Genomic DNA, 25,847 nt, shown 5'->3' with positions numbered 1-25,847 from the left:
AAGATGGAGGCAAACCCAAACTGGATCCGCGATGTATGGTTGTGTGACGAGGCACGCTTTCACGTCAATGGTGCTGTCAATTCACACAACATTTTCTGGGGAAGTGAACGTCCAGATGAGGTTGAAGAGAAGTCGCTTAAGGGTCGGAAAGTCACTGCTTTTGTGGTTGTCAGCTACAGAGGTGTGTTTGGGCGGTATTGGTTTGAAGACAAAAACGGAAGAACGGTTACCATCAATCAAGGACGATACCGGTCGATTGCCAACGCATTTTACGAAGACTTGAAGCAATCGATGAGCACTGCAGCCTTCCTACGACGGTGGTTCATGCGAGATGGTGCTGCCCCGCATCCAGCCAATGGAACAATGACCTTTCTGCGTCAAAAATTCGAACGAGTTCTCAGTTTGTGGATGGATAATGAATGGTCTCCACACAGCCCCGACCTCAATCCACTGGATGTTTTTTTTTCTTCCTCTGGGGAACTTGTAAGGATCACGTCCACAAGGATCACCCCAGATCTGAACCTGATCTGAAGGCAGCAGTTGAGGCTTATGTGCAGACAGTAACCATTAAAACTTGCAGAAACCTCATTGAAAACTTCACAATTCGTGTGAATGCATGTTGTGTGTGTGTGTGTATGTGTGTGTGTGTGTGTGTGTGTGTTCCTGGGGGTGTTCACAACGAACACCTCAACTATAATCACATTAACACATCATGAGTTTCATTTCTCCATTATTTGGTTTTCATTTTCCGAGTTAATTTTTTGTTTTGTAACTCAATGTTTTGGTCGATAAAGTTTTGAAGTGGTTAACCTTTTATTGACACACCATGTATTTGGCCAATATCAAGGCATGTGACAGAAAACCACTGTTACCAAATGTTTGAAAGGAGAACAATGGCCTATCTCAGATACTTTATTACAGGAAGCAGGAGGAGGCATGCAAAAAAAGATTAACAGATTACATTGAAGGAAAGAGACCAAATGTAAAACAAATAAAGATCATGGTGAAAGTGTGTATGTGGGGGTGGGGGGGGGGGAGGGAGAGTATATGGACTGCAAAAAAAGGGTGACAATTGCCACATATTGAGTAACATTGCAAAGAATTGTTGCTGGGATCATGTGACGAAACAACTTCATGCTCATATTCATGACAAACCTGGACAAGGATTGTTGCTGCATACCATCTCTCCATTGACACAGGTGCTGCAGACACAATGCACAAATATACTTCTGGTATTAATGCTATGATGAGCCGATAGGAACACAATGCATATTGTAAGAGTGCAACTTGTACCGAATACACAAAACACACATTCACAGAACAGAGACAGGCAGGGAGCATAAAGAAAAGGAACATGGACCCCCCGCAGAACATCCACACAATGTAAAATGTGATGTCAAGTCCTCAACTCCACCGCCCCTCTCCCAAACCCCAAGTTCCTAACCTTTACCTCCCAACCCAAAGTCTCCACATTTGAAACAGCAACAGCATGGTTCCTGCGTGTCATGACCCATCATGGTCACCTGTCCAACTCCCAATCCCGTGAGATATGTGGAAACCCCATGGAATTGCAACTCTCAAGAGGAGCCGAATTTTCCCAATCAAAGACCCTAAACCAATTATCATCTTCCTGATGCAGAAGTAAGTCATCAATTTACGCAGCGTCTATTTGCGTCCTTTCGACAGATAAGTCATCAGCACAATTTGTGACAACAGTTGATTTAAGTCTTGCTCATCTGGTATAAATGTCTTTCGAAATGTTTAAGTACAGTGTACTTCCATTTGCCTGATACCCAGGGTGCATATATTTGTGCAATACCATTGTAAATAAATGCTTTCCTGCAATTTGTTCTCCCTCCCCATGTACAGGGTGTTTCAAAAAGAGTGATGCAACTTTAAATGTTTATTTACAAAGAAACAGAAACCTCAGGAACGTGACCCAAACATTTATTGAAAGCTTATGACATGGTATTTTCTATCACTGATTGCTATTGCAATAAGTCACTGATAGACTTAGTGAGAGCCCAAGGTGTGAAATTGGAATTTACGCAAAATCCTTGTAATTGACGTTCTCAATGTGTGCCTCTCCACTGTTCAGACAGGCATTGATTCTGATTCCAAAGTTCTGTCCAACTTTTCTGTCGGTCTCATGTGGCACTGCCTGGAGGTAATCTGGCATCTTCTGCTTCAGATCATCCAGTGTGGCAGGCAGTTGGCATAGACAGAGCCCTTGGCAGCCCCTCCAGAACCAGTAGTCCAGAGGGTTCAAGTCTGGGCTATGGGGTGCCCAGTCATGAGCGGTACCCAGGGCAACAAGGCAGTTTCTGAAGAACTGCCAGAAGAAAGTGATGGTGTCACCAGCTGCATGTGGGGGTGCACCATCCTGCATAAACCAGGTTATGCTGAGCTGGTTTAGGGTGACCTTTTGGGCTAGATCATTTTGGAACTTCTGGAGTATGGCCCAGTCGCTCTCACTGTTGATCGTCACCATCCTGGTGTTGTCATTCTCAAACCAGTAAGGCCCTAGAGTTCCTCATCTGGCATTGAAGATGAAGAAGCATGTGACCTTAGAGCCTTTCATGTACCTCTCGGTGATTTCAGGTGGTTCTGCCTCCCAGAAAATGTTGTTGTGGTTGTTGATGGCACTGTTCAAGTGGAAATGGGCTTCATCACTGAACCAGATCAAGTTGATCCAGTTTGGGTGCCGCTCCATCCTGTCACTGAGCCAATTGCACATATCATGTCTCCTTCTCATGTCATCTTGTCTCAGTTTATGCCCAATAAAGATGATGTATGGGAAAAGCTTTAATTCCTTAGTGAGGATACGACAGACTAATGTTGCTTTGATGCTTAGCTCCTGGGAGCGCCGGCAGTGGGACTTCTTGCGACTGTCCACTGAAGAATCCTGCATGGTGTCGATGTTGGCTTAGCTGTTGGTTGCTGATGCTGGCCTGCCACTGTTGCCCTTGCACTGGTTGTGCACTGTACCCTTATGCTCAAAATGTTTCAAAACATGTTGAATGGCACAATTTGTGGGTCCATCACGTGTTCTGAGGTCATATTCCTGGCAGAACTTCCGGAGGGTGTCTGCATATGATTTAGTCTCACACCACAGCACGACCACTTTTGTCTTCTGCTTCACTATCAATGGCATATAGTTGAGCAATGGAGCTAGAAATTCCCAGGAACAAATACCACAATAACACCACCAAACCTTGAAAAGGAAAACGGTGTTGATCAAAAAACAAAGAAATGGCAGGAAGTCAAAGTTGTTAAAATTTTTTTGAAACTTCCTGTATAATTATTTCTATTTTTTGTATACCTTGTCGAGGCTCGTGTGAGAGCAAACACACAACGCTCAGCAAGCGGGGCATGAGGCAAGAGGGGAGGGAGTGGGAAGGATAAAACAGTGGGGAACAGAGACATAGGAGACCTGTTGAAGGGAGAGGGATGGGACGAGGAACATGGGGAATTGAAGATGGTCATTACAGGGACTTTTAGGAAGGAAAGTGTGATGTGTGAGGTGCAGCGGGACATGGAGAGCGAGAGTGTCAGCAGTAACTCCGCTTTATTGCGCGTCCGGATGTACATCACTGCCACCCCTAGCGGGCGAGTCATGATATACGAAAACCCAATCACGTGATACAGCACACTCCTCCCCTCGTAAAATGACAATTCCAATGATGAAATGACAATTATAACATGACTAAACAAAACCAATCAACATTTAAAATCCTCCAAGTACCGCGGTCGTTTCCTGACCCGCACAGGCGGGCAGCGCCGCCAGACGGCCCAGGCTCAGAAGCCTCCCAGCTCGGTCGAGGTGACACCCTTGCCGGACTTGCCCCATTCGCAACAACAACCGCCCCCGGCCGACAAGCTTGCTCATCGTCCTCGGGCAGGACTGAATTAGGTGAAGACCCCGCAGACGTCAGCACGTCTGGCCCTGGCGATACAATGCCTGGCCACGGCGACAACACAGGCTGGGGTCCCACATCGCTCGGCACGGGGGGGGGGGGGGTGACGCTGAACAGCGATCATGCATTTGGTCCACGTGCCGCTTCCAGAGGATTGTTGAGAAAGTGGATGGGGGGGGGGGGTCTAAACGGTCCTTTCGAAGAGACATTGTGAGAGTGTGAGATTTGTCTGGATTGAAAGACATGTTCCACGTGTTAGACCAGTTTGTGATTTTATCCAGATCTGCAGTGAGCGAAGAAGCTGCTGCTTGCCAGTCTGAGGGATGACAGATGGTAGGGCAGAGGGTGGAGTCATCAGCAAAGAGATATAGAGGATTTTCCAGAGAGTCGGAGAGATCATTGATGAAAACCAGAAAAAGAACAGGGCCCAGAACGCTACCTTGAGGAACTCCAGCCTGGACAGGAAGAGATGAAAGAACTCCATTGAGGGCCACACGGTGACTGCGACAGGAGAGGAAGTCTGTGAGCCATGAGTGGAGATGGCCTTGAATACCATGGGAAGAGAGTTTGGTGAGTAGTGCAGGGTGCCAGACTGTGTCAAAAGCACGTGATATGTCCAGGGATACGGCTCGGATTTCCTGTCTGGCATTGAGGACCTCCATCCATTTTTGGGAGAGAAGAAGCAGCATATCCAGGGTAGAGTGACCTGGTCTGAAACCAAATTGATGATCAGAAATCAAGCCATTGGAGAAGAGGAATGATTTAATGTCTGAAGCGATGATGGATTCCATAACCTTGTTGATGATTGGGAGAAGGCTGATTGGTCTGTAGTTGCAGGGATCTGTTTTTGCACCTATTTTGTGCAGGGCAGTGATGTTTGTTGATTTCCAAGCAGATGGCAGATGACCTTGAGCAAATGAGAGGGTGAATAGAACAGAGAGAAGGTGAGCAAGAGCAGAAGAGCAGGCTTTGAGGACACGTGGGCTGATGCCGTCTGGACCGGTTGCAGAGTCTGAGTCGAGGTTTTACAGCAAGCTCTCCACCTTGTCAGGACAAAAGGACACAGAGTCCTGGGACAGTTGGGTGCGACTGGGTAAGGTGGGTAGAGAAAATGATGGGTTTTGGACACAAGATTTAGCTGCAAACACCGAGTTTAGGCATTCAGCTTTTTCACGTGCGGTATCAGCAGTGCGGCCATTTGAGGTAAGGGAGGGGATGGAGGGGGAACATACACCAAAAACAGATTTGATTAGACGCTACCAGGATTTTGAGGAGGGAGAGAGGTTTGAGAATTCAGACTTGAGATAAGAAAGATGATGTTTTCTGGCTCTCCTGAGGTTTATGGAAGGAACTGAGATTGCCCTCAGTTGGGTTTGCTTTCCATGAGGCAAAGGCAAGTTGTTTCAGGACAACTGCCTCGCCACAAGCTTCAGTGAACCAAGGGTGGGAGGCAGGGTTGGACAACTGAAGACGAGAGCGGATAAATCTGTGCATGAGGGAGAGCAAGTTTCTTTGAAAAAACTCCCAGGATGAGTTGATGTTTGAGAAAGTAGCGATAGGAGACCAGTCTGTAAGTTTGATGGCTGCTCGGAGACCCTGCCTGTCGGCTTGAGTGAAATGCCAGACTTGACGGCGGTGAGGTGGTTCTCTGATAATACCCAGAGAGATGTCCACTTTGACAAGGACGTGGTCAGAAGAACCGATTGGAGCAAAGGAAGAGCAGCAGATATTGTCAGGGAAATTTGTCAAAATCAGATCCAGAAGAGATGGAGTACCATTGGTTAAGATCCGGGTCGGGAAGTTGACCGATTGAGTCAGTCCCAATGAGTCACAGAAAGCTTTTGCTGAGGTGTCATGGCAGGTGAGAGAGGTACCCACACCTCGCCAACTGGCATGATGACAAATGAAGTATTTACTAAATACACACATCAAATCACTTGGTCTCCGAGTGGTTTGAGTTGTCCTGATCGCAAACCACATTTTTGTATGCATAGTTGAGGCTCGTGGAGGAGCTAGTACTGGTACACTGAATAAATCAGGGCGCAATAGGACAAACGAAACAGTAGAGAGAGAGGGGGGGGGACACCAAAGCAAAGCAGGCCAGGACAAAAGGAGGCAGACAAACAATGGGTGGGGGAGGAATTGGGGGGGAGGGGCAGGAAAGGATGCATCAGGTAGAAAAGATGGATAGAGAAGGAAAATGTCAAGAGGGAAAATTGTAAATTTTTTCAACGAGGGATTGGGGTGGGGAAGAAGGGGGGGTGGGTTCGAAAAGATCATGGTTTTGGATTGGGGATGATCTGAAATGGTGGTGAACAGCTGTCTTGAAGATTTGGAGGGAAGAATGAGACTGAAGGGGATGTGGAAGTTGATTCCACAGGTGGGAAAAAAAGTGGAACAAATGAGTGGAGGTGAGCAGTTATCCTGGATTTAGGTAGTTTCAGAAGGGGGATTACCTGGGTGGGGGAGCGTGGGTGGGGGGGGGGGACGACAATGCACGGAAAGAGCAAAGGGTGCAAGACCGGAAAGGAGGCGGGAGAAGACAGAGTGACCACCGACCTGTCTGCGGTGGTGAAGTTATAGACCCACAGACTCAACTTCATCATGGAAGATTCCAATAATCTTGAAGGCCTTGGTTTCCACAGCATCAAGTTGAGCAAGATGTGAGGCAGGGGAGTCAGCCCAGAAAGGACAGCAGTACTCCATAAAACTGCAGAAGAAGGCATTGTATGTGGAGAGGAATTCAGGTGTACCAAGGATAGATTTTGTACGATGGAGGATGCCCAGTCGGCAGCTGGCTTTGAAGGTCAACTTTTAAATGTGGTTTTCACCAAGAAAGATCATGGCTGATAGTGAGACCCAAGAGTATGAATGACTGAACTTCCTGAAGAGGATTGTTAAGAAAATAGACAGGATGGTTAGCCAGGTGGTTCTTTCAGAAAGAGAGAGAGATGTAGTCCATTTACTCATGTCCATTTACCATAAGTCATCTTCCATAATAGAGAGAGTGTGAAATTGGTCAGCATCAAACGACATATTCCAAGTGTTTGATCAGCATGTGAATTTGTCAAGGACTGACGACAGAGAAGATATTGTAGCCTGCCTGTCTGGAGGATGAGGGATGTCATGGCTGCGGGTGGAGTCATCAGCAAAAAGATAAATAGGATTTTTCAGAGCGTCAGTGAGATCACTGATGAAGATCAGGAGTAGGACTAGGCCCAGAACACTGCCTTGGGGCAAGCCAGCCTTGACAGGAAGAGGAGAAGAAAGGGTTCCATTGAGAACCATACGTTGGTGAAAAGAGTGGAGGAAGTCAGTATTCCATGTGTGGAGTTGGCCTTGGATTCCATGGGCAGACAATTTGGAGAGCAAGGCTGGATGCCAGACTGTCTGAATTCGAATTGATGATCTGAGATAAGGCTGTTGAAGAAAAGGAATGATTTTACGTTAAATGCGATGATGGATTCTCCGACCTTGATGATGATTGGACGTAAGCCAATTGGTCTGTAGTTAAGGGGATCCATTTTTGCACCTTCTTTATGTAATGCTGTGATGTTGGCTGATTTCCAAGCAGATGGAAGATGACTTGTGGTAAATGCCAGGGTGTAAAGTTACCAGTTTTCAACTCAGTCTGTCCAGCAGTTTAGGAGTGTGTAGAATTCAAACAAACACAAAAACTAAAATACACAAACAAACAAAGAAGACACTTCTCAAATTATACATAGCATGATATTCAAAAGTTCGCAGAAGAACTTGCACAAAACCCATGGTCAAAGATATTAGTAGACATGAGTGTACGTTTACATGAGTAGATGAGAGCCACACACACACATTGTGTATGGAATTTGAACCTGGGATAACTACATCATGAGCCAGGGGTTAAGATAGGAACACCAACAGACCAATCCAAATCAGCACAACTGACACTTCCTGTGGATTCCACAATGGAAGCTGTTGAGCTACTAATTGGTTTGTTTACCTCACTGAAACACAAAAATAACAAAATGGAGGAAGAAGCACATTTGATTTGGGTACTGGAAGTTGTTCAGTGATAAATTTTTCCGAACTTCAAGGTGCAATGAGGAAAATGGAGTTTTGCTTACTGACCAGTTGTTACAGCTGTCCAAAGGAATGCTCTCGCCCGGCCCATAACTGTATCCATACTTGTGGAGGCAGCGACAGCGATGGCGGTCAATACACACACCCGCCTGGAGAAGCAAGCCTGTTTGACAGTGGCAGCCATCACGGCACTCAGCTGCACATTGCACCGGCTCAGCCAGATCCAGGCAGGAGCGAGGGCAAGCACCACCACGAGCAACGCACTCTGCCGTCGTCAGGTACTCCATGCCGTCAGCGCACTCTGCTGCAAAACAACACAACCCGGCTCAAAGTTTCCACCTTTAAATGTGTAGGAGTGGGAACTTTTGTGAGATGCTTTGTCTTGAGGATTTTGCTCACCACGGCATGGCTTAGAATCGCATTCCCTGCTCTGCATGTGAGCACCTGAGCATCCCACACCACCATGGCTGGGCACAGGGTTGCTGCAAGTGCGGTTCCTCGTTTGCACACCGGTGCCACATAAAGCACTACATGAACTCCATGGGGTCCAAACACTCCAACCACCCATCACTGTGTGAAATCCATGCATTACCGTACTTGAGTTAATGAAACTTCACCAGTATTACAATATCTTACCTGCCTTAAATAATCAACTTACATTCAGCATGTTGAGCGGAATAACTGGGCATAACAAGTGTTTACCTGAAATCAAAACCAGTAGTCATCACAGACTAAATCCTGGTTCCTGTTTGGAGGAAAATTCTAAGTGCACTCATCAAGCCCATCGACTGGTGCTGCAGAAACTGATAATTTGAAAGTTCAACCTTCCTGTAGGAATGATTATGAAAATATTCTGCTTCACAGTCCCTGTCTAATGCAATATGGCAGGACATCACATGTGCTCGATCACTGTTAATCAGAAAAAAATACTCATTCCATTTTCGTTAGAATTGCAATTACCTGGACAAGGCCTGTTTCCGCAGGGATCAACTTGAGTTTCCTCTCGGCGTGGACAGACTTGGCTTCCTCTCTGTCCAGATCGACATCTTCTCTCTCGACTTCTTGTGCCTGTATGATTTGGGCTATGAAAGCAAGTTCGAGTGCAGCGTGACCAAGGGCCCCACTCAGTCCAGCCAGGCTCTCCCCCATCTGGTTCCTTACACCTCCCCATGAAGCACAATTGCATCTCTGTGGCATCGCCTTCGCAGGGTGCTCCACCACCAAAAGCCATTGGATTGGTGGGAGATCTGCATGACATGATATGTGCAATTATTAAAATTATAAAATTTATTTGCTTAGTTAGGTTGCATTTTGCTATGTGTAAAAGGGTGGCAGGGTTGAAAATGAAGTTACCGAAAGCGTCCCTGTGTACCATGGCCACAGGAACGGTCACATGGGGTCCACGGGCTCCAGGCTGACCATCCACATTGCATGGGGCAGCTGGAAGGTGCACAGTCTATCCGTCCATCACGGCAAGTGCTACGGTATAATGAGAAATGGGAAAGGTGTACGATTTCATAACTATTGATAAATATAATTTGAGGAAAGAAAACCAATGATGAACACGAAAGAAGAAGAAAGAAGGTGGTGCAAATGTACAAGCGACGCTAATACAAAACTGTGAACCTGAAAATTTGCTGGCTTTTGTTTTGTCGAGTTGTAACATTTTTTTTCCCCTTTCCAAAAATCACAGGAACGGTGCATTCAATGTAAAAGCTCTTAGGCCACAGTGCTTTAAAAGGTTGGACTAATGATTTATGTCGACTAAGAGCTCAGCATCATCTATCCCATCTATCCCATCTATCCCATCCTGCCAGCCAAAGGACGTCAAAGTGAAAACTAACCACTCAGAACAAGTCGCGGTAGAAAAGGTCTGTGCTGGCCGGTATGTTCTACCATCCACATTGCAGAGGCAAAGGCTGGAGTTGACACAAACGCCCTCACGCAGGAACAGACCTCGCTGGCAACGGCAACCTTCGTGAAAGGTGGAATTGTTCGGGTTACATTCTGGAAATGCAACTGAACAAAAGTTCTGCAATGGTATAATAATTTTCTTATTTCTTAAGTTTCAAACAAATATCCGATACAATACGCTAAAAAATTCAGCGAAAGGGTGAAATTAATCCTGATTAAAAGTAAATATCATTCCCCAAGTTTTTCTAACTCACATAAACAGATTCGTTTAATGTTAATTTGGATTGTTTTGAAACAAGCTTTTCCTCCCCCCAATACGAGGCATGGTATACCGATTTTGGCCATAAATCCATGAACTATAGACGGACCGAGCTAAATTTGGAATCAAAATCACTGGATTAATGAGGCCTATCTTAATTATCAACACTGTAGCTACGGTTGACATGGAAATACAAAAATAGGCCAAAATCTTGCAAAATCTTGTTGTGGTTTCGTGACCGAAAGTGTACAATAGTTTCTGAAACTTTGTTATATACTGTACATGGTAAATGCTGACAATGTTGAAATCAAAACTTTCCCAGTTCATTTCCGAACAAAATAACACCAACTCGTTGGGTAAATAATGGAAATATTGAAATCCTTCAATGAAAACTGAAATTATGACTCATGCTTTGTTTCATATTCACCAGTCAATTCATGAGCTGTATCGATGAGGACATGCCTTGCTCAGTCATCGTCTGAGGGATGCCTTGATGATGGCATATTACTTGTAAGTAGCCTATGGCGTTACTACACATTACTGACAACATTTTATTCCACTCACAGGGGACAAGTGCACTGGATAATAGTCCGAGTCCTCCTCATCCATCGTGGTGAATGGGTTTCGGCACATGTCATCACTTCACATGCATGCACGTGTGCACTTTAACCACTTGGATGTGCAGGTACATTTTGCAGGTGCACAGAATTTGTATTTACAGGACAGAACGTCCATGAATTCCTGTGGTAGGGGATCATCCACCATCAACTGTGGGTGAAATTTACCACTGGTAGGATCCTTGTCCCATCCATCCATTGCCAATGGGTGAAGGGTAATCAGGAGAATTGTTTGCCAAATACCAAATCTGGCTCTGGTTGTGGACACATTTGGTGTGCTGGATAAGACATCCCTGGGTTGGAGGAAGTTTTTCTCAATCTTTGGTGTTTTTCTGAAACAGCTTGTAACTCACGTCATTTATTGCTGCAACATTCGTGTTTGGCAAGTAGACTCGGCAAATTAACTACTCCATGTGTTTGTCTGTGGATAAGCCTGGTGTTGGCTTAATGGTTAGGGTGGTGGCTTGGGATCCCAGGGTCCTGAGTTCAAGTCCCGTTGGCTGCTGAATTAACACCAGGGGGTTGACTCAGCCTGTCATCCTTCCGAGGTCGGCGAAATGAGTACCAGTGTACTGGTCCCGGTGTATGCCCCGGTTAGAATAGGTGTACCATATCTCTGTGTGTCGTAAGAGGCGACCAGGGTTGGCGTCAGGAAGGGCATCCGACCATAAAACATTGCCTCAAGAAAAAGCCAAACCCCTGCACAGCAGGGAAAAATGGCTGTAAAAACGGTCATTACATTACGTGTTTCCCTGTGGCCTCAGAAAGAGCTCCACATCCAAGATTGTTCAATAGAGCTGCATGCTTCTGCAATGTCTTCCATGTGGAATTTTTTTTCCATGCCCAATCAATCGACTGACAGTGTGACATCCTGTTAAGGCATGATATCTGGGATGTTCCTTCGGAGAGTTTGAGTTAACTGGATGGCATGGACAGAAATAAAGCATCGCTGTTGTGCAGTGCCTGTTCTCGTCCATATCCATTGACTCAGTTGTGCTACAAAGTGAACAAAGAGTTCCAACACATCTTCGTCTCTACATAAGATGATGAGATGTTCGAACCCTGCTTTACATGCTGCCTCAGCATGTACTGTAGCATAATGCGTGTATAAGCTTCTTCTTGATTTGATTAAAGAAGATGGACATCTGATCCTTCAGATGATTCTGTAGTATTTTCATCAGCAAAGCCTCCATATGTGATTAACTGACAATTTTGAAAAGTATCCTTTGCTTTGATCAGGATTTGCACACTCAGAAATTCACTCACATTCGATGAATTGTTTCTGGCCACCAATCTTATGACGTATAGATCTGCTTGGATTTGCTCGTTTTGCTCGGATACAACATTTGATTGACTTTCGTGGGTCTATCAAAGACAACATCTACCCTTGAGCATCCTTCTTGAAAATGACTGAATACTGCATGACTGAATGCATCATAAAGATCCCAAAATGTCTTTGACCCTATTGGTTTTCTAATCACTTGTACCAAGGCTTGACCATCAATAATGGTGCAAGTTTTAAGTTCTGTCGTTGGAAGGGTTTCAACACTCACATCTTCCTCTCATATCTTTCCAAGTGCAATTTTGTTGGTGGATCATAGATATCCAGCTGTGTCTGCTAAGGAGAGTGGGACTCGTGATAGTTCATGAGACAAAAGCTTTTTGAGATCTATCTCACGTCCAGAATCTCTGGTCACCAGAAGCCACTGAAAGAGCAACATGTCAACTTTTTTTTTTATTGTTCTGCCCCTTTGTGCTGGATCTTTTTTGTTCTCAACAGTGTACAATGCTTTTGACAATAACACTTTGTGATTGTTTCAGATTTGTGTGGAACCCCACTTCCCTTGTGCATACCCGGGTCTCCAACAACTCTCTGATCTTGTTTACACTATGTGTTTGTGCTGTGAGCTTGATGTTTTCATGTGAGCTTGATGTTTTCAGTGGCAATGTCCCGAGCAGCAAGGCATGTCAAATCTTGACTGTTTGCAGTAAAGACAGAGAGTCGTTCAAGTTGATCCACCAACTTCTGAACATCTTCTCCGTCTCCATAGATTCTTGAAGTGTCGATATCCTTGTTGGCAGAAGGTGTACATTCTGAATCCTCCATGGTTCAGCTGAACAAGACGGATGTCTCATCAGCGAGGGTTGCATTCTATATGCTGTTAATTTGTTTGGAAATGATATGAACTGAGAAAGTTTTGACATTAACATTGTCTGAATTTACCGTGTATATAACAAAGTTTTAGAAACTATTGTACACTTTCGGTCAGGAAACCAAAATAAGATTTTGCTAGATTTTGACCTATTTTGTATTTTCCTGTCAACCACAGCTAAAGTATTGATATACATATTGATTATTAACATGGGCCTCATTAATCCAGTGATTTTGCTACCAAATTTAGCTATGTACGACTATCGTTCGTGGATTTATAGCGGATAATGCATATTTTCAAAATCGGTATAAAACGCGTAAACCTTATTTTGGAAAATGTCAACTTGGCAGAAAAAAAAAATAAAATCACATGATAACGTGCCATCCAGGTTGGTGGTGATGGGTAAAGGTCAAAGATAAACCCTGGCCTGGAAGACAGATTGTAGAATCTAGGTACCACTGATGTGATTTTGGAACTCTTGATTGAGATTATTCTCCTCAACTATAGCAATAGAGATGGATCTACCTTCCACACATGTAGACGAGCAGGAACTGTTTCCAGAAAGGTCAGCACAGGTTGGGGGGCAGCGCGGAGCACGGCCTTGCAAGCAATCCTGTAAGGTAATGAGCTCCAAGCCTGTTGTACAGCCTGTGAGGTGCAGACAGGTTCCCATCACTTTTCAGTATAGCAATACATGTATTTTTTACACTACAATCACGTGAAAAAGATGTTGCTCCATTAGAGTCGAAAGCGAAACAAACAAAATAGTGTAATTTGTCGATCAATTCGCCACGTTTATCATAGAAATGCGTTTGTTGGGGGGGGGGGGGAAGTGGGGAGGTGGGGCAAATGCAAATATATTTTGTTGCATGGCTAATAATCTCCCCTATCTGCAGCAGTGGTCAGTAAACCACATTCATTGTGGGACGTGTGCAGATGAAAATCATAAGTAGTCTCCCCTCATCGATGGGGGGGGGGGAGATATTTATACCCATGACCTAACCCTGGGTACTAACAACAAATATACAAAATTTGATAGACATTGGCCCAGTCCTGATTTGTTTTATTTCTGGACACGGACAGACACAGACACAGACACAGACACAGACACAGACACAGACACAGACACAGACAGACACAGACACAGACACAGACACAGACACACACACCAAAACTAAGGTAATCGATAAAAAGCAAATCCCCTGGTCAGAATCACTCTTAAACTTACTCATTCACATGGGAATACAGGACAGATGTGGCTCTATCTAATCATATTCACTCACATGGGAACACGGGACAGATGTGTCTCTATCTAATCATATTCACTCACATGGGAACACGGGACAGATGTGGCTCTATCTAATCATATTCACTCACATGGGAATAGAGGACAGATGTTGTTACGAATTTGGAAGCCTTGTGCACACAGACAGACAGCCATCCCTGTAGCTTCGTTATTTCGGTAAGTGTGTGTTTGTAGTTCGGGTCCCATCCCTAGTCTCATGAGAATTATATGTTCGTGCGCTGCAGAGTTATTTCTATAGTTAGGATTTTTACATCCACAACAACAACGGGTCGCCCATCTTCACTTTCACACGCCAACACTCTGCTTTCTTCGCATTCTTCGCGCTTGCCAGCAAGCGCGTGCGTGGGCAGAGTCTAACAGGCATGGCGTCCCTCTTTAGCCAATCGGCAAGGAGCGGGCGTCTCACCCACCCCGTTTCCGACCCAACACGATCGCCATTACGCATGTGGCCGAAGGCGAGGAGGTGAGCGGAGCCACAAACACCTCCGATCGTGACTCCGCCCAGAAGGGTGGGAGTTGCCCTGCCTACCGTGGGCCTGTCCAATGGAGGACGGCCAGGGAATCGCGCGATGGTTCCGACCAATGAGGAGGCGAGTGTCCAGGAGAAGAAGCCCTCCCTCCTGAGAAAAGGGTGTGGTTGTCTGGACCAGTGAGGAGAGAGACAGTGTGCTCGTGGCAGGAGCGTTGGCCAGTTCGAGTGATCGGGGCGTTCTGTCTGGCAGTCAAGGTCTCGTCGCCTGGTCGCCTTGTCAGCCTCGTCGCCTGGTTGTCTCGTCTGGCCTGCTAGCGTTCTGTCTGATTCACCTTCGTGCCTGCTGGCGTCCATCATTGCATTGTGTTGCGGGTTTGAGTCCCGCCGAACCGGATCGTCAAAAACTGCACAAGGCGGGGAGGTGCGAGACAGGTTCTCTCCCGAGCTGAAGGGCCGAAGAAAGTCCGCGCCATCACTTCTTTTGGGTATTTGTTTGCGCGTGTGTGTGTCTGTGGGCTCGTCTTCGAGTAGAATTGTTTAAGTGCCTTGTACATACTTGCATTTCTTTTAGTCGGTTTAACTCTGCTCTTTGTGTGTGTGTGTCCGCCCCCCCCCCCCCCATCATAAATAAATCCCATGTTAAATATTTCAACTCGTTTCTGTGTTTTCTTTATTGATTTGGCATGGTGCGTGTTGGGAAATTTGGAAGCGGCAAATTGTGCATTTGGACCGACGGACCTCGTTGACCATCCACTCGGGTTACGCAAGGGTCGAGCACGCTAACGGCTCGTTCCGCTCGAGCTCCGCTGAGGGTGAATTTCGCCAGTTGTTCGGATGATGTGGGTATTTAGGTAAATTGAAATTGGCAATCGACCCGATCCCACGCGGTCGACCTATTGGCGATCTTCAGTCGATAAGGGACCCGTTGGCTCCGGAGTTATCCAGGGTGACGACCTATAAATTCCGGATGCTCGGTGGAGCCGACTCTACTGCTCTATCTAGCGGTCGTGCTCGCCACAGAAACTCGGCTCCACAACAATATGGCTCAATCTCATCTTATTAATTCACATGGGAACACGAAACAGACACGGCTCTGTCTCATCTAATTCATTCACATGGGAACATGGGAGAGACATGGCTCTATCGAATTCTTATTCATTCACTTGGGAACAAGGGAGAGATATGGCTCAATCTCATCTTATTCATTCACATGGGAACAAGGGAGAGATGTGGCTCTATCGAATTCTTATTCATTCACTTGGGAACAAGGGAGAGATATGGCTCAACCTCATCTTATTCATTCACTTGGGAACAAGGAAGAGATATGGCTCAACCTCATCTTATTCATTCACTTGGGAACAAGGGAGAGATATGGCTCTATCGAATTCTTATTCATTCACTTGGGAACAAGGGATAGATATGGCTCAACCTTATCTTATTCATTCACTTGGGAACAAGGGAGAGATATGGCTCCATCGAATTCTTGTTCATTCACATGGGAACAAGGGAGAGACATGGTTCAATCTCATCTTATTCATTCACTTGGGAACAAGGGAGAGACATGGCTCAATCTCATCTTATTCATTCACATGGGAACAAGGGAGAGATATGGCTCCATCGAATTCTTGTTCATTCACTTGGGAACAAGGGAGAGACATGGTTCAATCTCATCTTATTCATTCACTTGGGAACAAGGGAGAGATATGGCTCAACCTCATCTTATTCATTCACTTGGGAACAAGGGAGAGATATGGCTCAACCTCATCTTATTCATTCACATGGGAACAAGGGAGAGATATGGCTCCATCGAATTCTTGTTCATTCACTTGGGAACAAGGGAGAGACATGGTTCAATCTCATCTTATTCATTCACTTGGGAACAAGGGAGAGACATGGCTCAATCTCATCTTATTCATTCACATGTGAACAAGGGAGAGATATGGCTCTATCGAATTCTTATTCATTCACTTGGGAACAAGGGAGAGATATGGCTCTATCAAATTATTATTCATTCACTTGGGAACAAGGGAGAAATATGGCTCTATCGAATTCTTATTCATTCACTTGGGAACAAGGGAGAGACATGGCTCTATCAAATTATTATTCATTCACTTGGGAACAAGGGAGAAATATGGCTCTATCGAATTCTTATTCATTCACTTGGGAACAAGGGAGAGACATGGCTCTATCAAATTATTATTCATTCACTTGGGAACAAGGGAGAGACATGGCTCTATCGAATTCTTATTCATTCACTTGGGAACAAGGGAGAGACATGGCTCTATCAAATTATTATTCATTCACTTGGGAACAAGGGAGAAATATGGCTCTATCGAATTCTTATTCATTCACTTGGGAACAAGGGAGAGACATGGCTCTATCAAATTATTATTCATTCACTTGGGAACAAGGGAGAAATATGGCTCTATCGAATTCTTATTCATTCACTTGGGAACAAGGGAGAGACATGGCTCTATCAAATTATTATTCATTCACTTGGGAACAAGGGAGAGACATGGCTCTATCGAATTCTTATTCATTCACTTGGGAACAAGGGAGAGACATGGCTCTATCGAATTCTTATTCATTCACATGGGAACAAGGGAGAGACATGGCTCTATCGAATTCTTATTCATTCACTTGGGAACAAGGGAGAGATATGGCTCTATCGAATTCTTATTCATTCACTTGGGAACAAGGGAGAGACATGGCTCTATCGAATTCTTATTCATTCACTTGGGAACAAGGGAGAGATATGGCTCAATCAAATTATTATTCATTCACTTGGGAACAAGGGAGAGACATGGCTCTATCGAATTATTATTCATTCACTTGGGAACAAGGGAGAGATATGGCTCTATCGAATTCTTATTCATTCACTTGGGAACAAGGGAGAGATATGGCTCAACCTCATCTTATTCATTCACTTGGGAACAAGGGAGAGATATGGCTCTATCGAATTCTTATTCATTCACTTGGGAACAAGGGAGAGATATGGCTCTATCGAATTCTTATTCATTCACTTGGGAACAAGGGAGAGATATGGCTCTATCGAATTCTTATTCATTCACATGTGAACAAGGGAGAGATATGGCTCTATCGAATTCTTATTCATTCACTTGGGAACAAGGGAGAGATATGGCTCTATCGAATTCTTATTCATTCACTTGGGAACAAGGGAGAGATATGGCTCTATCGAATTCTTATTCATTCACTTGGGAACAAGGGAGAGACATGGCTCTATCAAATTATTATTCATTCACTTGGGAACAAGGGAGAAATATGGCTCTATCGAATTCTTATTCATTCACTTGGGAACAAGGGAGAGACATGGCTCTATCAAATTATTATTCATTCACTTGGGAACAAGGGAGAAATATGGCTCTATCGAATTCTTATTCATTCACTTGGGAACAAGGGAGAGACATGGCTCTATCAAATTATTATTCATTCACTTGGGAACAAGGGAGAGACATGGCTCTATCGAATTCTTATTCATTCACTTGGGAACAAGGGAGAGACATGGCTCTATCGAATTCTTATTCATTCACATGGGAACAAGGGAGAGACATGGCTCTATCGAATTCTTATTCATTCACTTGGGAACAAGGGAGAGATATGGCTCTATCGAATTCTTATTCATTCACTTGGGAACAAGGGAGAGACATGGCTCTATCGAATTCTTATTCATTCACTTGGGAACAAGGGAGAGATATGGCTCAATCAAATTATTATTCATTCACTTGGGAACAAGGGAGAGACATGGCTCTATCGAATTATTATTCATTCACTTGGGAACAAGGGAGAGATATGGCTCTATCGAATTCTTATTCATTCACTTGGGAACAAGGGAGAGATATGGCTCAACCTCATCTTATTCATTCACTTGGGAACAAGGGAGAGATATGGCTCTATCGAATTCTTATTCATTCACTTGGGAACAAGGGAGAGATATGGCTCTATCGAATTCTTATTCATTCACTTGGGAACAAGGGAGAGATATGGCTCTATCGAATTCTTATTCATTCACATGTGAACAAGGGAGAGATATGGCTCTATCGAATTCTTATTCATTCACTTGGGAACAAGGGAGAGATATGGCTCTATCGAATTATTATTCATTCACTTGGGAACAAGGGAGAGATATGGCTCTATCGAATTCTTATTCATTCACTTGGGAACAAGGGAGAGATATGGCTCAACCTCATCTTATTCATTCACTTGGGAACAAGGGAGAGATATGGCTCTATCGAATTCTTATTCATTCACTTGGGAACAAGGGAGAGATATGGCTCTATCGAATTCTTATTCATTCACTTGGGAACAAGGGAGAGATATGGCTCTATCGAATTCTTATTCATTCACATGTGAACAAGGGAGAGATATGGCTCTATCGAATTCTTATTCATTCACTTGGGAACAAGGGAGAGACATGGCTCTATCAAATTATTATTCATTCACTTGGGAACAAGGGAGAGACATGGCTCTATCGAATTCTTATTCATTCACTTGGGAACAAGGGAGAGACATGGCTCTATCGAATTCTTATTCATTCACATGGGAACAAGGGAGAGACATGGCTCTATCGAATTCTTATTCATTCACTTGGGAACAAGGGAGAGATATGGCTCTATCGAATTCTTATTCATTCACTTGGGAACAAGGGAGAGACATGGCTCTATCGAATTCTTATTCATTCACTTGGGAACAAGGGAGAGATATGGCTCAATCAAATTATTATTCATTCACTTGGGAACAAGGGAGAGACATGGCTCTATCGAATTATTATTCATTCACTTGGGAACAAGGGAGAGATATGGCTCTATCGAATTCTTATTCATTCACTTGGGAACAAGGGAGAGATATGGCTCAACCTCATCTTATTCATTCACTTGGGAACAAGGGAGAGATATGGCTCTATCGAATTCTTATTCATTCACTTGGGAACAAGGGAGAGATATGGCTCTATCGAATTCTTATTCATTCACTTGGGAACAAGGGAGAGATATGGCTCTATCGAATTCTTATTCATTCACATGTGAACAAGGGAGAGATATGGCTCTATCGAATTCTTATTCATTCACTTGGGAACAAGGGAGAGATATGGCTCTATCGAATTATTATTCATTCACTTGGGAACAAGGGAGAGATATGGCTCTATCGAATTCTTATTCATTCACTTGGGAACAAGGGAGAGATATGGCTCAACCTCATCTTATTCATTCACTTGGGAACAAGGGAGAGATATGGCTCTATCGAATTCTTATTCATTCACTTGGGAACAAGGGAGAGATATGGCTCTATCGAATTCTTATTCATTCACTTGGGAACAAGGGAGAGATATGGCTCTATCGAATTCTTATTCATTCACATGTGAACAAGGGAGAGATATGGCTCTATCGAATTCTTATTCATTCACTTGGGAACAAGGGAGAGATATGGCTCTATCGAATTCTTATTCATTCACTTGGGAACAAGGGAGAGATATGGCTCTATCGAATTCTTATTCATTCACTTGGGAACAAGGGAGAGACATGGCTCTATCGAATTATTATTCATTCACTTGGGAACAAGGGAGAGATATGGCTCTATCGAATTCTTATTCATTCACTTGGGAACAAGGGAGAGATATGGCTCTATCGAATTCTTATTCATTCACTTGGGAACAAGGGAGAGACATGGCTCTATCGAATTCTTATTCATTCACATGTGAACAAGGGAGAGATATGGCTCTATCGAATTATTATTCATTCACTTGGGAACAAGGGAGAGATATGGCTCTATCGAATTCTTATTCATTCACTTGGGAACAAGGGAGAGATATGGCTCTATCGAATTCTTATTCATTCACTTGGGAACAAGGGAGAGATATGGCTCTATCGAATTCTTATTCATTCACTTGGGAACAAGGGAGAGATATGGCTCTATCGAATTCTTATTCATTCACTTGGGAACAAGGGAGAGATATGGCTCTATCGAATTCTTATTCATTCACTTGGGAACAAGGGAGAGATATGGCTCTATCGAATTCTTATTCATTCACTTGGGAACAAGGGAGAGACATGGCTCTATCGAATTCTTATTCATTCACTTGGGAACAAGGGAGAGATATGGCTCTATCGAATTATTATTCATTCACTTGGGAACAAGGGAGAGATATGGCTCTATCGAATTCTTATTCATTCACTTGGGAACAAGGGAGAGACATGGCTCTATCGAATTATTATTCATTCACTTGGGAACAAGGGAGAGATATGGCTCTATCGAATTCTTATTCATTCACTTGGGAACAAGGGAGAGATATGGCTCTATCGAATTCTTATTCATTCACTTGGGAACAAGGGAGAGACATGGCTCTATCGAATTCTTATTCATTCACATGTGAACAAGGGAGAGATATGGCTCTATCGAATTATTATTCATTCACTTGGGAACAAGGGAGAGATATGGCTCTATCGAATTCTTATTCATTCACTTGGGAACAAGGGAGAGATATGGCTCTATCGAATTCTTATTCATTCACTTGGGAACAAGGGAGAGATATGGCTCTATCGAATTCTTATTCATTCACTTGGGAACAAGGGAGAGATATGGCTCTATCGAATTCTTATTCATTCACTTGGGAACAAGGGAGAGATATGGCTCTATCGAATTCTTATTCATTCACTTGGGAACAAGGGAGAGATATGGCTCTATCGAATTCTTATTCATTCACTTGGGAACAAGGGAGAGACATGGCTCTATCGAATTCTTATTCATTCACTTGGGAACAAGGGAGAGATATGGCTCTATCGAATTATTATTCATTCACTTGGGAACAAGGGAGAGATATGGCTCTATCGAATTCTTATTCATTCACTTGGGAACAAGGGAGAGATATGGCTCAACCTCATCTTATTCATTCACTTGGGAACAAGGGAGAGATATGGCTCTATCGAATTCTTATTCATTCACATGTAGTACAGGCATTTTTGCAGAAATATTTGGTCAACCTCACACAAATTGCAACAAAAGCAAACTCAACAGATTTTGGTTCCGGAATATATCCTCAGTGACAGAAAGAAAGTCCTAAGGAATCCTCTGGGGCGAAAGTCCTGAAATCATGGAAATCCAATATGGCTGCCATCCGGCTTCGGCAAAAATGTGAAAATTGTAAAGATTGATATTTTAATATGAAAATATATGTTTTTCTGCATTCTAATTGTTTCTAGTTATAGTCAGTATATTGATATACAAGAATAATTATTTTAAAAAAAGTGAAATGTATTGAGGTAAAATAAAAAATTATAGCTTTTTCATTCAAAAATGTCAATATTTTTCCCCTAAAAAATTGAAAGGGATTGTCCTACGCTTTGGCGGCTTCCACACAGAGATGAGTTTCCTCGGATGTATTGGACACCTGATGGTGTCATCCAGGCTTCAAGAACTGATGGAGTTGATATATGCCCCCAATGCAGTGATTCATACGTTTAGTGGCAAGGCCATTGCCCGCGCAGTTCGCGCACACCTAATTGTTGATGCAGCCCTCAATGCCTTGCTGTTGACAAATGTGCTCAATGCGCCTCTACCATGCCTACCTGAAACATCAGACGGCAATGGGAATGAAGATCCGGACTTAGCCGAAGCAGCTGCAAGGCCGCGACATGACCAGCATACAGATCTAAGCAATAATCAAGACTTCAACGAAGCTTGTACCCTCTATGAGAAGCTGATGGCTGGGACACTGGCTGTGGAAGAAGTATGCAAGTCTGACGTCTTGGAACGAATCAAAGACCACCTTCAGAAGCATGCCGAGTCTGCAAAGATATCTTCTAGAACTTCAGCGCTCTGGGTTCAGTATATGGACATGCTGGACATTCTACGCAAATACATCCGGGCAGAGCGTACTGGGAGCTGGGCACTACATCTACAGGCCATCCAGGAATTGCTGCCTTACCTGGCAGCCTCGGGCCACAACCTGTATGCCAAATCTGCGAGGGTGTATCTGCAGCAGATGTCCAACCACAAAACTCAACATCCCAATGTCCAACAACGTTTTGATGAGGGGTTCCATGTGGTTCGACGAAGTGATAGCCTGTGGGCAGGTCTTTCATCTGACCTGATCATCGAACAAGTTCTGATGGGAAGTTTGAAGACCAGCAGGGGGGGGGGGGCTCACACGAGGGCAAGGAATGACAGAGCAACAACGGCTGGTATGGCTACTATCAATGCCTGCCTGCGCAGAAATAAACCAGGCAATGCAGGAACTCACAGGTGTGAACTACAACACTGGAGAGCAGAAGAAGGACATGACCAAGGCAAGACAATCTCGTGACTGGAAGGACACACTATCAGCTCTTCAGTATTTACAGGAACGGAATCCATTCAGTAGTGATCCATGTCTGAGGAACATTGCGACTGGAGTTCATGCACACCCCACCATCAATGTCGATACAGCACATGCTGTAGGAGCCAAAATATTGAAATCTATGGATGGGAAAACACCTGCCGGGTACACATTTAAGAGGAAAGACCAAGTTGTCACCCTCTGCATGAAGTCATCTGTCAAGATTGATGGAGAGCAAGTCCAGGTTGACCTACAACTCCTCTTCCAGAGACTGATCACTGTTGCACAGACAGCAGAAGAACTGGAGTCGGCCTTCAAATATGAACTGTGCAGCTATCCACCAGCCCTCTTTGATTCCTCTCTTCAGCTCCGAGAAGCACACAAGCCAGTCTTGGCTGATGCCATCTGGAATCTTCTTGGATCCGATGTCTCAGCCGATATTCCCAATGATGGGCAACAGTATGTTTTGGATGGCGGGGCACTAGTTCAACGCATTCCATGGTCTTGGGGATCTACATACAGAGACATATGCCACCAGTACACTGATTATGTAACGAAGAAGTACGGAGATGCCATAGTCGTGTTTGATGGTTATGAGAGTACCAACACGAAGGACATGACACACCAGGGACGGTCTAAAGGGAATGCTGGCACTACTGTGACATTTACAGCTGACATGCATCTCACAATGAAGAAGGAACAGTTTCTTGCCAATAGGCAGAATAAACAGCGATTCATTTTTATGTTGAGTGAAGAGCTTCAGAAGAAGAACTGTGAGACACACCATGCCTCAGGGGATGCTGATCTCCTGATTGTACTGAAGGTCGTGCAGTCTGCTACTGTCACCAACACTGTGTTGGTTGGTGATGACACAGACCTCCTCGTCCTCCTATGCTACCATGCAAGCTTAGAATCCCATGACCTCTTCTTTTGTCCCGAGCCAAAGAAGAACACGAAGAAGCCTCGCATCTGGAACATCAAGACTACAAAGAAAATGATTGGTACAGACATATGCAAGCACATACTGTTTCTACATGCAGTTCTTGGGTGCGACACGACATCTCGTCTTCATGGGATTGGAAAGGGAGCTTCCCTCAAAAAGTTCAAAGCAAACAACACATTCCGTGAGCAGGTCAAGGTTTTTGAAACATATCCAGCTTCCATATGTGATGTGGCAGATGCAGGAGAAAAACATTGGTGATAATCTACAACGGAAAGTCAACTGACACCCTGGACACCCTCCGGTATCAGCTGTACTGGGACAAGGTGGCTTCGAGCTCCTCTCACGTGCAACCACAGATGCTACCACCAACATCAGAAGCAGCAAAGTATCACAGCCTGCGCGTGTATCTGCAAGTCCAAGAATGGAAGGGATGTGCAGATGAACTTCTTCCGACAGACTGGGGCTGGCAGAAGTGTGACGAGGGTTTTGTGCCACTTCAGACATCAATAGCTCCAGCTCCTGAAAAGATGTTACGTGTCATTAGGTGCAACTGCCAGGCTGAATGTAGCACCATGAGATGCACATGCAAGAAGCACAACATTGAGTGCACTCCAGCTTGTGGAAACTGCAGGGGCTCTGGCTGCACAAACACTTCATGTGACAATTATGAGGATGATGATGACATTGTCGAGTTCTAACTTTAATACGCTTGATTTTTCTCAACATGTATAGTAAGTTTATAATGGATGTAGTTTCTGAGTTTAATACGAATTTGCATTTTCATTTCGAAACCTTTGTCAGGCAGATGTGATTGCCCCGAGTGGAATTGTGAATTTTGTCATGTTTCAATGATTTACATAATTATATTGTATTGCCATAGACTTGATTTCATCTTGTCTATTCAACGTTTCTTTTTTTTTTTTGTCCAGGAGCCAAAATCAGTATCAGGTAAATTTTTTTTTTTCGGGACAAAATATTGACATTTTTGGACAAAAAAGTTATAATTTTTTATTTTACCCTCAATACATTTCACTTTTTTATAATTATTCTTGTATATCAATATACTGACCATAACGAGAAACAATTAAAATGCAGAAAATAATATATTTACATATTTAAATATCAATCTTTACAATTTTCTCATTTTCCCCGAAGCCGGGTGGCGGCCATATTGGATTTCCATGATTTCAGGACTTTCCCCCCTGGAGGATCCCTTAGGACTTTTTTCCGTCACTGAGGACATATCCAGGAATCAAAATCTGTTGAGTTTGCTTTTGTTGCAATTTGTGTGAGGTCATCCGGCATTTTGACTGTACTAATGGGGAATACGAAACAGACACGGCTCTGTCTAATCTTATTCATTCACATGGGAACAAAGGAGAGACACGGCTCTACCAAATCTTATTAATTCACATGGGAACACGGGACAGACACCGCATGAGGTTAACAAGACAGGTTAGAGAATGTAAGCTGAGCCGTTAAACAGCAAGGATGAGGGAAACGAGTGAACCGGGGAGGATGAGGGGAGGCAAAATATGTATATTTTTTGTGTCGCAGGTTGTGATCACACAATGCGGTCATTCTTGTTTTATCACAACATTATCCAATCACCAAGTGAAAATATAAAGCACAAACTATCTCATAAAGGATTTCCCACATCTAAAAACTGCAATAGTTAGAAAAACCATTCAAACCTTTGTCCAACCATTAGTTTTCTTGGGATGTGTTAGTTTAAACCAGCTGGAGTACACAGCATTTTGCACTGACCGTTTCTTTTGAAACCAAAGACATAAAATTTTGCAATGTACAAAGTTACAAGTGATTAATAAGGAGGTTGAACTTTGTTCTCAACATCATCATGCTCTTCATTGAAATTAAGTG

General features: G+C 43.9%; 1 protein-coding gene across 4 annotated transcripts in view; it reads right to left on the bottom strand.

The window, feature by feature from the left end:
• Positions 1-25,847, bottom strand: part of LOC147028318 (SCO-spondin-like) — a 431,359-nt gene that overhangs the window by 230,342 nt on the left and 175,170 nt on the right. For 3 of the 4 annotated variants that reach the window (XR_015057517.1, XM_085878618.1, XM_085878616.1), the window contains exons 58-64: positions 13,445-13,567; positions 9,821-9,950; positions 9,330-9,455; positions 8,937-9,223; positions 8,376-8,546; positions 8,025-8,280; positions 1,156-1,202 (exon numbers count right to left, since the gene is read on the bottom strand). Coding sequence is in view for 3 of the 4 variants with exons in the window: in XM_085878618.1 (XP_085734744.1) it covers positions 1,156-1,202; positions 8,025-8,280; positions 8,376-8,546; positions 8,937-9,223; positions 9,330-9,455; positions 9,821-9,950; positions 13,445-13,567 (1,140 nt within the window). In the remaining variant the exon portion in view is untranslated. The remainder of the gene's footprint in view (positions 1-1,155; positions 1,203-8,024; positions 8,281-8,375; positions 8,547-8,936; positions 9,224-9,329; positions 9,456-9,820; positions 9,951-13,444; positions 13,568-25,847) is intronic. The other variant, XM_085878617.1, reaches the window with a different exon arrangement.

Source organism: Eptatretus burgeri, chromosome 4 (assembly GCF_056783735.1).
Source record: "Eptatretus burgeri isolate ZD-2024b chromosome 4, Ebu_testis_v1, whole genome shotgun sequence".
Lineage (NCBI taxonomy): Eukaryota > Metazoa > Chordata > Myxini > Myxiniformes > Myxinidae > Eptatretus > Eptatretus burgeri.
The sequence above is the reverse complement of the archived record's forward strand: the minus strand, read 5'-3'. Positions and strand labels throughout refer to the sequence as shown.